Here is a 13,143-nt window from a genome sequence, read left to right as displayed (position 1 = left end):
AATCCCAGCCTTTGTATCCACAGAAACTCAACTGCAGCTATTTTAGTTGCCTTTTTCATCTTTCCTTGCTCTTCTATGTTCGTGGGGTATGGAGACTTGAAGCACACATGAATTTAAGGTTAGTGCTGTAAATTTCAAGCATATGTTTTGTTCTACCCTCAGTGACTTTTTGTGTCATAATCACTATTTTGCTAGCTTTTTGGCTATCATTACACAGTAAGCCAATGATTCAGAGAACTGGCCTGGATGACTCCAAGATCTCCTTCCTGAGTTTGGTTTCCAGTCCTAAGTTAAGCATTGTGCAGACAGGATTTAGACCACTTGTCCTAGGTCTTTCAGCCCACTGTGTTAAAGCTGTATTAAAGCTCATATGACATCTTCTTGTCCCCTCAGTTAAATGAGCCCTTTGTGAGTGCCTCACTATTATCTGGAAGCATCACCTGGAAATTTAGAAGTTTTTCTGGATCAGCTCATTGGTGAATACATTGAACAAAAACTCAGCCCTTATACTGAGGGCAGTTAAATACTGACTCATCTCCAAAAGTGACCATTAAGCTTTTGATTGCTGTTGTTTAAGCTGTTTTGAACCCATAAAAGTTTTCTACCAATCCCGCAGCAACCTCTTTTATTCGACTTTTTATTTGTTTTGGCATATGTGTGAAAATTTGTCATGGGCACATTAAAAATCGAAATGTATTATGTCTGCTGCAGTATCCAGGAGCTTGGGAAAGTCAGTGACACAGTGTGAGCAGGGATCTCACCAGTCACTTCAATATATCAGGAACAGATCAGCATATATAAGAAACACTTATCTTTAGATCATGAGTCATGCTATTTAATAGATTATTGATATTATGTATATATTTATATAAAAAGAATGTTTGAAAGAAAAAAAATGAAAAATGGGAGGTTGTTTTTGTAGATTCTTCCTTAATGAGAAACAAAGTGCCTGCAAATTGTTCATGCTTGCCTTTTCTTTTTGTTAAATTGCAGATGGCGTTCATACTTTATTATATGGCGATCGTTGGCCACGCTTTGTCTATAACATCCCTGTTGATTTCCTTGGCAATTTTCTTCTATTTCAAGTAAGTGTTTCTTACAGACACTCTCTCTTCTTTCCCTGAGGCATCTCAGCCAAAGGAAATCTTGGAAGTTGTCATGGCAGTGAGAAGCAGCTCTTATGAGTGTCTTTTTATATAATCCTGATAAAGAAATCTGAGCACAGGCTCCTCTCACCAATGGGACCTCTCCCAGTGGAGTGTAGCCAAGACCATGTTGTTGTGTTTGTCAGGACTGGTGTGAAAAGTGCAGCTCATGGGGAAATGGTGCAACTGGAGATGCAGTAAGGCCTTTCATTTACCTCTTGCCTTATGCTCCTTAAGAGCATGTCCACAGCTTGTCAGGTGCCGTGACTGGGGCATGGGGCAGTGAGTGGGAGCTCCAAGCTCCTGAATCTGAGGCTGAAGGACTGAGTTACTGACCTGAGGGCTTACAGGACTCAGCCCTAAGAGTGAATCTGGCACTAGTGTGCAGCCTGTTATCCTCATTAAAAGAAAAACAGAATGCTGCTGTATCAGAATTTTAAAGGAGACCGATATTCACCTAAAGCACCACAGCTTTAAGTTAAGTATGGCAGCTTAACTAGAGCATTTCAATCTTGTTCTTTTGTGAACCTGTCTACTGCCAACTAGATGCCTCTGCCTCAACTGCCAAACAGGAAGAGTAGTAAAAGATCAAGTTCACAACATCACCATCACCAAGAATAAGACTAGGAAACACAGAGAAATTAAATGATTGGACTTTTCATAGATTATAAGATTCTGTAAGATTATAAAATCCAAATGGGTGGATCCAAATACAGGCTCTGAGTTCTGGTAATTTCCAAAGAGGCAATTTGATGAGTGCCTGTGATAAAGCGTCTTAATCAGCTACAGAGATAGCTAGAAACTCTGCTAAATGAACTGATGAATTCCCTTCCCATCTAAGCTGATAAATAGCACAAAACCATAGCCACAGTAATGCTTTGAGAAAACTGGAAAGAGCACAGTTTTATCTGATTTGGAATCCCACACCCTGGTTTGAGTTCTTTGGGACCGTAAAAACAAGATCTGGTGAAATTAGCTATGCTAAATGGACAAGCAAGGTGACTCCTTGCAGCAAGCAAGGCAGGGTCAGCCTGTCTGACTCACTCTGAGCTCTGAGTCATGAACAACGCATGATCTTGGCTGGTCCCAGGCTGCACTGAAAGACTGGTCTTTGCAGCAGCCTTCCAGACAGCGAAACACCTCCTCCTCTCTTCCCTCCTCCGCTTCTCCTTCCCCTGCCATGACTAAGCCATGACACAAAGGTTACAGGGAGGAGAGAGAAAGGAATCAAACCAAAGTGCTTCATAATGGGAAGTCAAAGAGAAAACCAAACTACAGTCTTAGGAAAGTGAGAATGAAGCTATGTGGGAGCAGGGCTCATGTAACCTTCAACTGTTTTCTATCATCTGGCTATGACAGCAATAGATTATTTGACCTTCAGCCGAAGGGAAGCTGTCAATCAGACAGTCCATCAGATAGCAAGAGATGATTTCAGGACTGCATAATAGCCTCTGACTTTAGAGGCAGCTTGCAGGGGTTGCAGTTTCCCACATATAAGTTTCCACTGGCAGAGATTTATTTTCCATTCACCTTTGGGTATCAAGATTCATAATAATCTGGCATCACAGATTTTGAAGTACTTTCAGAAGGGAATAATGAATCAGTAGTGATGAGCATCACTAAGCAATGCTAACTCATAACAGGAGAAAGTATTAATAAAGCAGAGTGTCTAACAGCTTCACGCGTCATCACCTTATTGCAAGATTTCTATAATTGCAGAGTGAGACCCCATTATATTATTTAATAAAACACAAAATAAAGAGGTACTCCTACCTCCAAATCACTTCCAATTGAATTATTAAAACAAAGACATTTGTACAAAGACAGATGGGGAGTAAAACAAATCTATATTTGTCAGAATAATAGATGGTGTGTTATGAATGCACCTGCAGTCTAATTGCTGCCAAGGCTTTTAAAAGGAGTTGAAGGGTAATGGATGGAAGAACATTTTGTGAAATTTTTGGGGAATTTTCCCCAGGGGCAAGGGAGGACATGGTACGAAGCATGAAAATAATTTGATACCTAAACAATGGGGGAAGAGACGAAAATAAGTGTCTAGGCATGAAAGTCAATATTCTCAGTATTTATACATGAGGAAAATGACAGATTCACAGAGCAGTTCCATGAGGAAAACATTCTAATTGTGATAGGGAAGTAGAGATAGGAACAGTAAAGTAAGGGTGACTGTGAGTAGGCAAGAGAACCTGTCTGAAAAAGGAAATGTAGGACACATAATCAATGTGAAACACAGCGGAGACACAGAAAACATAGGAGACTGACACGCTAAAGAGACAATGAATAGAGGCTTGGAGGCACAAAAAGCTTGGTTTGGTTCCACTTTTTCCTCTTGGGGTGGACTAAGTCAGGCAGGTGTTGATGCCATTGTGATGGCAAACTCTGAAGGTCAAATTAGAAAGTGAGAGTATGGAAATAAACACTAATGCTACAAGTGGATCTTTAACACGAGAGCTGTAATCAAGGAAAAAGAGGAATACTCAGGGAAAAGGAGGAGAAAGTGAAACTAAGAGAGGAAGGCAGGCAGGGAAAGAAGGCTGGGCAGCACACAAAGGCAGCATGTACTGAAGGACAGTCCAATTTAATAGATGAATAAAACTGCCAAAAGTCAAGCAGAGCAATTAGGAAGGACAGGAATTGGAGTTAAGACACACCTGCCTGGCTGAGATTATCACAAATGACTCCCTATACCAGAAACAACACAGAAAGGCACTTTGAGAGACAGGGGTTTGCATTTCTGTGGCCAGGAGCTGACGAGATTGTTCCCAGTAATAAGGAAATTTTTTATTTCTTGGGAACAGAACTGATGTCACCCCATTCCTGTTCCCAGGGCTGCCAAAGAAAGACAGTGATAAGCATGTCATAATGTCCCCAAAAAAGTGGTGTTAAGTGTCATAGTCAAAGTATTGTGATGTAGTATGGGGAGGAGGGAAAACTCAAGACTGAATAAATATCTCCAGAGTTTAGGAGCAGAAAAGGAACACCAAGACTAGATTTGTGAGGTTTGTGGTGGGGACAAATACAGGTGGAGTAAGAACAAGAACATAGTATTGCAAAATAGCTCCAAAGAATGGTCTGTTTTTTCCAATACCATGTCCTACAGTGAATCAAACTGAAAGTTCATTAACCCAGCCCTGTATCTGGAGCTCAGTGTTTGCCAATAGCTGATGCTAAAGGAGCGCTATAAAATCAGGGCCAAGGGTACAGACATACTCTCATTCCTAGCCACCAGGATCTGCATCTTATAGATATCTGAACTCAAGATGGTGACTTGATAAATAAGGAGGTCAAAAGAAGTGATGAGCATTGCTGGATGCTGATAACCATAACCAGAAAGATGAGCTCAAGCTAAAGGAAGAACTCCATGCAATGACTTGGAAAGTAGGTGTAAGGAAAACAAAGAATAAGTGGCAGGTGACCAAGGGGCTAAAGAAGGGAAACAAATCAAGCAAGCAAGCAAAATAAGTAGAAGAGAGTTCAGCTGGCTAGATTTGCTCTCTCTTTTTGAAGACAGGGCACTCTGCATTGGCCTCCACATGCAGAGGAGAAGAAAGTCACTGCCCATGCTCCATTCCAAAAGACTGCAAAAGACTCCCAGTCCTGAGCTTACCCCAGCAAGACAGCAGTACTTCTTAGCTGTTCTTTACCCATCAGTTTTGCCTCCTTGCTCTCAGTGATCACTGGACAGCACAGCATTATCTAACAACTCCATGACTGCCTTTCTGCCATCACCCTCTGTCAGCCTGGTGCTATGCTCTGGGACAGGGAGAGATGCAAGGGCCTTTTCCTCTGCCTTGGGGATGACATGAGGATATGGGTATGAATTAGAAATGGGAGATTGTTCAGGTCTGAAACTGCAGTCATGATTTTGTTTCATAAGAATTCTTAAAACTTATCTTGCCAAACTCTGTTACCCACAATAGCATCAATCCTACCTCCCCTAAAACCAGTGATTTCAAGAGATTTCTTCTCCTTCTCAGCAGGAAAACAACCTCCTCTGGTTTGGGATCTCAGCTGAAGTTAGAAATATGCAGGATACCAACTCAAATCCCCCTGTAATTAAAGGAGATTCCTGCCCAAATTCCCATCCTGCCTCACTACTAATTCTTGAAGTAAAAAATAATTTTCATCTGAGTATTTGAGAAATTGAGTCTCCAGGGAACAGTTACTTATAAAGCAGTATTCCTGATACTCATTCCTTGCATCATCCGCATCCGAAAATTCTCAGGGTTCTGCTTTACCACTAAATATCTCAATTACCATGAATTAAAGAAAGGCATCAGGAGCTAAGAATGTAGTTGGATAGGTCTTTAGAACATGGTCTAAAAAGCATGTGGTGCTAAACAGGTGTAAAAACAAACCCAAAAATTTTTCAGAGGTTATGGCTGCAATGCAAGGCATGTATTTTCCAATTATGCCTTGCCAAAAGACATTCGTGAGAGAACGTTGCCAGAAAGAGCTTGTTAAAGTGACATCAGAGGAAAAATACTAATTTACGACATGTGTTACATATTTTTCAGGAGCCTCAGCTGTCAAAGGATAACACTGCATAAGAATTTGTTCTTTTCCTATGTGCTGAACTCCATGTTTACAATTGCCCACCTCATTGCTGTCGTCCCTAACCCAGGCCTTGTAAAAAGGGACCCTGTAAGTACTGCATGACTCCTCTCCATCCTAACACCAAGTAAAATCACTATGGCCATGCCAAAACCTAGAATTCCCATTCCTCAGCTAATGGTGGCCATTTGGGAAAACACACACAGTGAGTGCAGATTCTGAGAATTTCACTCAAACTTGCTCAGATCCTTCACCAAGCAATAAAAATCTTTGAATCTTGTACAAGCCCCAGACTTGCTCCAGCCAGCCCACCCATACAGGTATGTGCCAGACCTCCACAGCTCCCAGCAATAACTACCTGATGATTCCCAGAGAAGCCCCTGAGGTGATAGATGCCTTTGGTGACTGCTTGTCCTTCTTCACAAACCACACTCCGGGAAGGGACAGGATGGAAAGAGAGATGGTTTATTACAATACAACACACAAAAAGGTCTATTTGGTGCATTTTTTTATCTTGAGATGCAGTAATTCAAAGCATTAGTTACCTGCCTTCACTGCTCTTAGGTAGTGATAAAAATTGGGCCAGCCCCTCAGCTGATAAGTATATATGGCAGATTCAGTCATCCAGCTCTGATCTTGCTCCCTAACCCAGCAATTACATTGTGCTCAGTCCTTACAGCAGCCCCAGCCTATGTGAAATTAATGCAAACGTGGTAAGTTTCATTTTAACACTAATCAGCTTGTAGTCTAATTAAGATCATTCCATTATAATTCAACCATTTATCTGCCTCTAATTTCATGAAAGGAATTACATATTAGCAAGTGATATTATCCGATCACATGTGTGTCTCTCAAATGTGTGCTGATTAAGTTAATTAAAGCAGAAAATATATAGCCTAAAGAAAACATCACCAGTCTCAGAAACCATCTGGAGATTAAAAAATAGAAGAGGAGAAGAATAATTTTAAAGTCACACATTTTGTTTCTCATCATGTGCATAGATAGCCTGTGCAAGAGGTGCAATGAAAGTACACTTGATATTTGAAGATAAAAAGCTGGCAGATGATATCAGGCACCTAAACTGAAGTAAAATCATTACCTCAGGGTTAAGAATGATACTTTCTGACAGCACAATAAATTATCTGAAACGGTTTAAACTAAAAGTCAAGGGCATGGGAAGGAGTCTTGTGTTTTTAAGATTTCATTAAAAAAAAGATTACCTAACAAAACTATTTGTCTAACAAAAGACACTATCTGGTGTCTTTTGGCCTGATCTTTACAGGAAGTGAAATCTCAACACCAGTGAAGTCAATGACAAAACTCTCAGAGGCTCCCACAGAGCCACATAGCCCCAGAAGGGGTTCCAGCCCACTGAGCAGCACATGATGATATCCCCAGTCTCCGTTACTCTGGCACAGACAGTATCAATGTGACACCACTGATTGGCTTTGGAGGCCACGGAGCCCCAAAGCGGTGCAAAGGTTCATGTACCACACTCAGATCTCTGCTCAGAATACGAAGAGGAGCCTAAATGCTCAACATAGTCATGGAAATGACCCAAGCAGTGTCCTGTTAAATAAACTGGCTGATGGTATTAACTAAGTAGATGTTTTGGTGAGCAAAGCCATTGCTTTGCAGTTTCTTCTTCCAAACCACATTTGCATGTCTTTGACCCAGGAGTGAAAGGCTGTCTACAAACAAGGTACAAAATTTGGGGCCACAGGACCTGGGGTCTCTCATTTTTGCTCCACCATTGAGTACAGGATGAGGGTACAGTCACTACTTGACCTTGCCTCACATTCTAGATTTCTCTCCCAAAAAAACCAAAAAAAAGAATGAAAAGGAGGTGAGGTGACCTGCTAATATGTTCAAAGTCTCCCAGCCTTACTAGAAAATGTATTCTGTTACCTTAGTAACATAATAAAATTTTAGGTTTGTGATTGGGTAAAGAAAACTAACAGACAGGAGCACATTTTTAACATATGATGAAATTACAGAAAATCTCTATATAGAATATATGAAGACTTAGATGATTTATATTTAAAATGCTAAAAAATTTACAACAAATTCCCTTAATAATATTTTTATGCTGGTGCCTATTATCAGAGCAAATGAAAGCTCTAGAGCTTGGGTTTTTTCCACTATTACTGCACCCTCTGCTTTAATAAGTCCATTTGAAGATTACTGCTTCTGACTTCCTCTAGTTTGCTGCACTTACCCACTTTCTACATGCACATCTTTGGAGCTTCACAGGTTCACGTATGTATGGCTCTCACCCTTTGTATGTATAGAAATACTGAAATGTGTAGACTGAATTTCAAGCAATCGTGGATACCACTCAGATAACAGCCATATACTGAGATGAAGTTGCTGGTATTTATTCTGCAAAATAATAAATGTGTTTCCACCCCAATAGTTCCTACTTTTTTTCCTACCTAAAGTTTCACAACAGCTTTTATATGCCATGGGAAAATATTTTCAGTGATTCATAATTTATGAGGATATCAACAAATCCATATAGTTTTGAAAGAAGAAAAGAAAATCTCTTAAATAACAAGGAGAAAAGTCAGGAGGAGCAAGAGAGGAAATTCCTTCCTAACTCCAAGACAGTCCCATTCTCCCTGTGACCCAGGGAGAAATGATGTGAGACAATCCAAAGCATCATTTTCTTGAGGACAGTCTGTACCACATACTCACTCACATTGCTGCTAGGAGTTAAATCCTTTGGTGGTCATTCTGCTCATGTAAAATGGTAAGTCAAAACACTTTTATAATAACCTTAACATGCTTATTTACTTCATGTTTTCTGGTTATACAATTTTCTCTCTCTCTGTTTCTCTTTCTGTCGGATTGATCTGGATCTGAAACCATGGAAAAAAAGGATCTGAGTCCAGGTGGCCACACAAGAAACGAAGAAGCAATGGATAAGTTTCAAAGATATTTAAACAAAAATAAACAGGACACGTGTACGAACACTTATTTACATATTCTGAAAATTTTGACTGTTGTATCTGAACTAGGCACTGCATTAATTATGCTATTACTGGAACCACACTTATAGGAAGAGATACCATCTATCACCTTCCTAAATGAGACTGACCCGCACTAGAAGGGTGATCTGTGGACAGCACATTATGTTCTCCAATAAAACCCCTTAAATAGAAATAAAATTCTTGCTGCCAAATTTCTCAATACACTCTTACACATTAGATTTGTAATTTTTATTTTCTGTATTCCACAAGAGTAGTCATTTTAATACTCACACTGATGGGGGTCAAAGGAATCTACAGCTAATGCCTGAAGGGGCAGCTCTGCCAATGAGAAACTGAGCAAGTCATCAGCTCCATGAGCATCATATAAATATGCTTTTAGGTGGGGCTGAGTTTGGTCACAAATTAGTAATTTATCTCAGTAATTAGAACCTCTTCCACAAAGGCTTTTAGAGATCTTACCATATTTTTTTTTCTATTTTGCGTTCTAGTAGAAATATCTGTTCTCTTCTTTCTGCTGGTTCCTCTGTAGCCTCTTCACCTTTTATTGGTAGTTTCACCCTTGCTTCTGCCATTGTATAGTGGGAAAGTTTGTATTTCTATTGCAGTTTTATAGAGGCCATAGCAAGGGCCAGTGCTCCACTAATAGTTCCTAGGAGCCCTGTGTGAGGTGTCATGCTTGGCCAGGCTATGTCAGAGAGTCAGGCCACAGCAACCATTCAGGCACACTCCAATCCCACTGTCAAGTCTTGTTGTTACAAAACTTCTTTAGGCCTTGATGTATAAACTATCTGTACATCCTCTTATACGGGCTCAGTAGCAGAGCTGGTATGCAAGAACTCAAAGCATTAAATTCTGTTTATTTACACACAACAGGATTTCATTTCCTCCTAGTAGCATCTGTAAGTAACTCAGCCCTTGAACATGAGGGGTGAGAGGATGGAGGCTGTTTTTCCCTCCATGTGTAGATGTGGATACAGTTTAAAGATCTTGAGCTAGTTTACCACCCTAGCTGATGGTGCAACTTGCACTCTATGTCTCCAGCAGGAGAACATAGTCCCTTTCCCTTTGCAAGCATTTCACTAAGCTTGCTGACACTGTGGGCATGAGGTGGGATGACAAGAGGCACTTGGTTATCTGTACTGCCCAGAACCGATCTCCTGGAACAAGCAAGCCTTGTAAGCACTAAGATCTTCCAGGCATCTTACTGCTTTCAGCACTGTTAGTTAAACCAAGAGAGCACCAAGGCTGGTGCCCACTAACATTAAAGTTTTAAAGCAAGGCCAAGGTAGTAGCAATACTAAAATTTCTAGTGGACACTAGAACACTATAAATAATTCTCCATTAACAAATTAGAGTGAAAACCACAACTTTCCAATCATGCTAGGTTTTTCTCCCTACCACAATTACAGTAAATCTGTAGAAATAAAATACTGAGCAGTGTGGACAGATGACAAGTGTAAAAGAATAGTTACTGTGATTTATGGGATTCCAGTACTGGTATTTCCCTGTTCCCAAAGGAACAGAGAGGCAATGTTAGACAAGAAAGCAAAGGAGATTTCAGCATTTCAGGAAAAGTGTCAATTAGGGTATTTTTTTACCATACAAATGTTATCTTCTCATTTCTTCTTGCTTTCATTTCCTACTGATCTAGCCTGGCAGAGCATGGGAGGTTTAAAACATCTTTTTATCAAGTGTGGTGCTCATAAATTATACCAGTGAGGACAAATGGCAAACCTGCTGCTCCATGTGACTTATTTTCCTTAGTTGTTCCAGCAGTCCCCCTCATGGAGCAGACCTCCCTGGAAACAGTAAAGGTGGAGATCCACAAAGGAAGGGGGTGCTTCAATCTTCTGAGTTGTTTCATGCATTGTATTTGGGGTAGGGCTTCGGGAGGTGCCATTCTTGTTAAATAATTTGATTCTTTTTTTCATGTGACTATTTCCACAACTTTCTGTCACTGTCAAAGCATCTCTGAGGTCTTTTATCTTAGTACATCTATTCCTCCATCCTGCTTCCATTAGATTTACTTATCCTCAGCAGCCATTTTAGCCACCAAGAGGTGACAGAGAGCCTGGCCAATTGTGAAATCAATAGAATGAGAGTAAGAACAGGAAGATTTGGCACTAATGTTGAAAGTTAGAGAGAAGTTGTCCCCACTAAGAAGAATTTCTGAACTGAACAAAGCACCACATCACATTGCTGAGGTTCACAGTTGTTGTGGCTGAGCCCATGATATGCAAGCAAGCCCAGTTCCAACGTTCATGTGTCTGCAGAGGGGTGATCACAGAGGTGACAGGGAAAGGAAATTCCTACTCTATCTATCTGTGAATGTAGGGAATTCCTACTCTATCACCCACAAACACAAGAAGAGATGATAACTTTCATGCAGCCAATCCAAAGATTTTCATGTCAAAATAACTCAGACTCTATCAGATCCAGTGTATGGCCTCTTATTTAGGAGCCTGAGTGCCATTTCCTCCAGAAATGTGTTTCCAGAAAAAGCCTTTTCACACAAAACATATTTTTGCCCAGAAGCTGAAGGCATCAAATGCCAGAGCTCATTCCCAGGTTTCCTGTCCGCATCTTTTCTGCTCAGGTGAGGTAGACCTGCGCTCAAATACCCAGTACAGGTCCAAACTTCAGATGTAAATAACTGTGAAAAGTCAGATTCAACCTGTCACTCTGCCTGGTCATTATGCATCTGCAGCATCTCTGGACCCTGAGGCTCTGCCATTGTGGCAGTGAGAAGTGAGCACTCCCAGCATAGTTCCCAAAATCAGTAGAATCTCAGCATCCCAGTTCTTGCTGTCTTTTTTTTTCCTTTGGCCACAGTGGCCATTTGTAGCCATGAGGCTGTTGAAGCAAAGCACACACTGCAAAGCACACACTTTTGCTATGTGCAAAATGAGTGAATTCATTCCAGATTTTCTGAAATTCATGACTTGTCTTCAGAACTGCTGGATTTGCTGAAATTCATGACTTGTCTCCAGAACTGCTGCTCAAAAGAGGTGTGCTTACTTTACCATCTGAGCTGTAGCAGTCTCCAAATTTGTATTAGTCTTCCACAACATGGAATTATGTTTGACTTAGATGCCTTTCTGAGGCTTTTTTCATTTTTCCTTTTGGTCTTCCTAAGAGATAGGAGAGATGACAAAGTGAAGATGATGTAAAAATTTGGGATAGTACCTGGGCAACCGTAAATTTCTGTCAATTGCACTGTCTCCAATGTGTCTGAGAGACTGAAAGTTAAATAGATAATAATATGCCATTAGTCCCTAGGCATAGAAAATGTCAAGTAGTCACTCCTTAAATGTCAGATCAACAAGTGCAGATGCTAACAGTTGCCTTTTGATTGATTCTGTGTTACACTGCATGGACGTGGCACACCCTAATGAACTTCTGTTTTACACATGGCCTCTCACATTCATAGAACATTTAAGCAGCTCAGGTGTTGATATTTCTCTGTGAATATAAAGCAATTATATCTAGAAACATTCAAGGTGTGTCTCCAAATTTTCCTTCCAGTATGCCTTTAAAAGGGTCTAACTGAAATGTGAGAAATTTGAGTATGAATTGCCCAAAGATATTTTTCAAAAATCCTTCAAAACATTGGATTCTTCAAAAAAGAATTCTCTTCAGAAGGACAGTACCATAATGTTTCCAAAGAACAATACTCTCCCTGATACCATGCTGCCACAGCTATTTTCCTTGCTGGTATTTGTCGGATTAAATGGCAGTGCTTCCTTCAGAGGCAGCTGTGTCTCAATCTGAGACAATTTACCTCACTCTAAAGCACGTGGTTAAAACAGCTCAGGTGAATTAAATGCAGAATGTTCATTCCTTTCCTGGGACCACATCATCCTGCACATCTGTACCATGAAGTCAGATATGGCCTTCAATGACTGCTGTGCAGACCAGCAGTATTGCCCATTTTCAGCCATGCCCCTGCAACCCTGTGTTTCTTGAAGGTATCTAAGACCAAACAGAAGTAGCCTGAATCAGACAATAAAAAATTTAAAAAAAAAGAAAGAACATCAAAGTGCCTTTACAGATGTCAGCCAAACACGTGGAAAAAGTGTGTGGAAGAAGAAACAGTAATGACTTCCAGTAGGAGTAAAACATCAAGAGGCTTGGGTTAGTTATGCACATGACCTTTAAATTTAGTTGGCAGAATGAACTACTGGCCAACAATAGGTCAGTTGTTTGGATAATTGAACTCCTTTCTCACCATCTCACCTCTGAGTGGCTTATGCTTTCATACACCCACTTGATGGACTTTGCAATTTTCTGGTATCCCCTTGGCCCAACATCCTTTGAAAGGTTGGCAGCTCTACCTAGCAGCAGGTCACCCCAGGAAAGACACTGGAGCAGCATCTGTGTACATCTAGAGAATGAAAACACTCAAAAACATTTAAGGTCAGACACTTCTTACA

The 13,143-nt window shown here is 40.5% G+C and overlaps 1 protein-coding gene across 2 annotated transcripts in view; it reads left to right on the top strand.

Moving 5' to 3' along the window:
- CALCR (calcitonin receptor) overlaps positions 1–13,143 on the top strand; it is a 159,185-nt gene that overhangs the window by 113,366 nt on the left and 32,676 nt on the right. For both annotated transcript variants that reach the window (XM_059843305.1, XM_059843309.1), the window contains exons 6-7: positions 994–1,085; positions 5,681–5,807. In XM_059843305.1, the coding sequence (XP_059699288.1) occupies positions 994–1,085; positions 5,681–5,807 (219 nt within the window). The remainder of the gene's footprint in view (positions 1–993; positions 1,086–5,680; positions 5,808–13,143) is intronic.

This window comes from Haemorhous mexicanus, chromosome 1, assembly GCF_027477595.1.
Source record: "Haemorhous mexicanus isolate bHaeMex1 chromosome 1, bHaeMex1.pri, whole genome shotgun sequence".
Classification (NCBI taxonomy): Eukaryota; Metazoa; Chordata; class Aves; order Passeriformes; family Fringillidae; genus Haemorhous; species Haemorhous mexicanus.
Note: the sequence above shows the minus strand (reverse complement) of the source record. Positions and strands in the feature narration are given on the sequence as shown.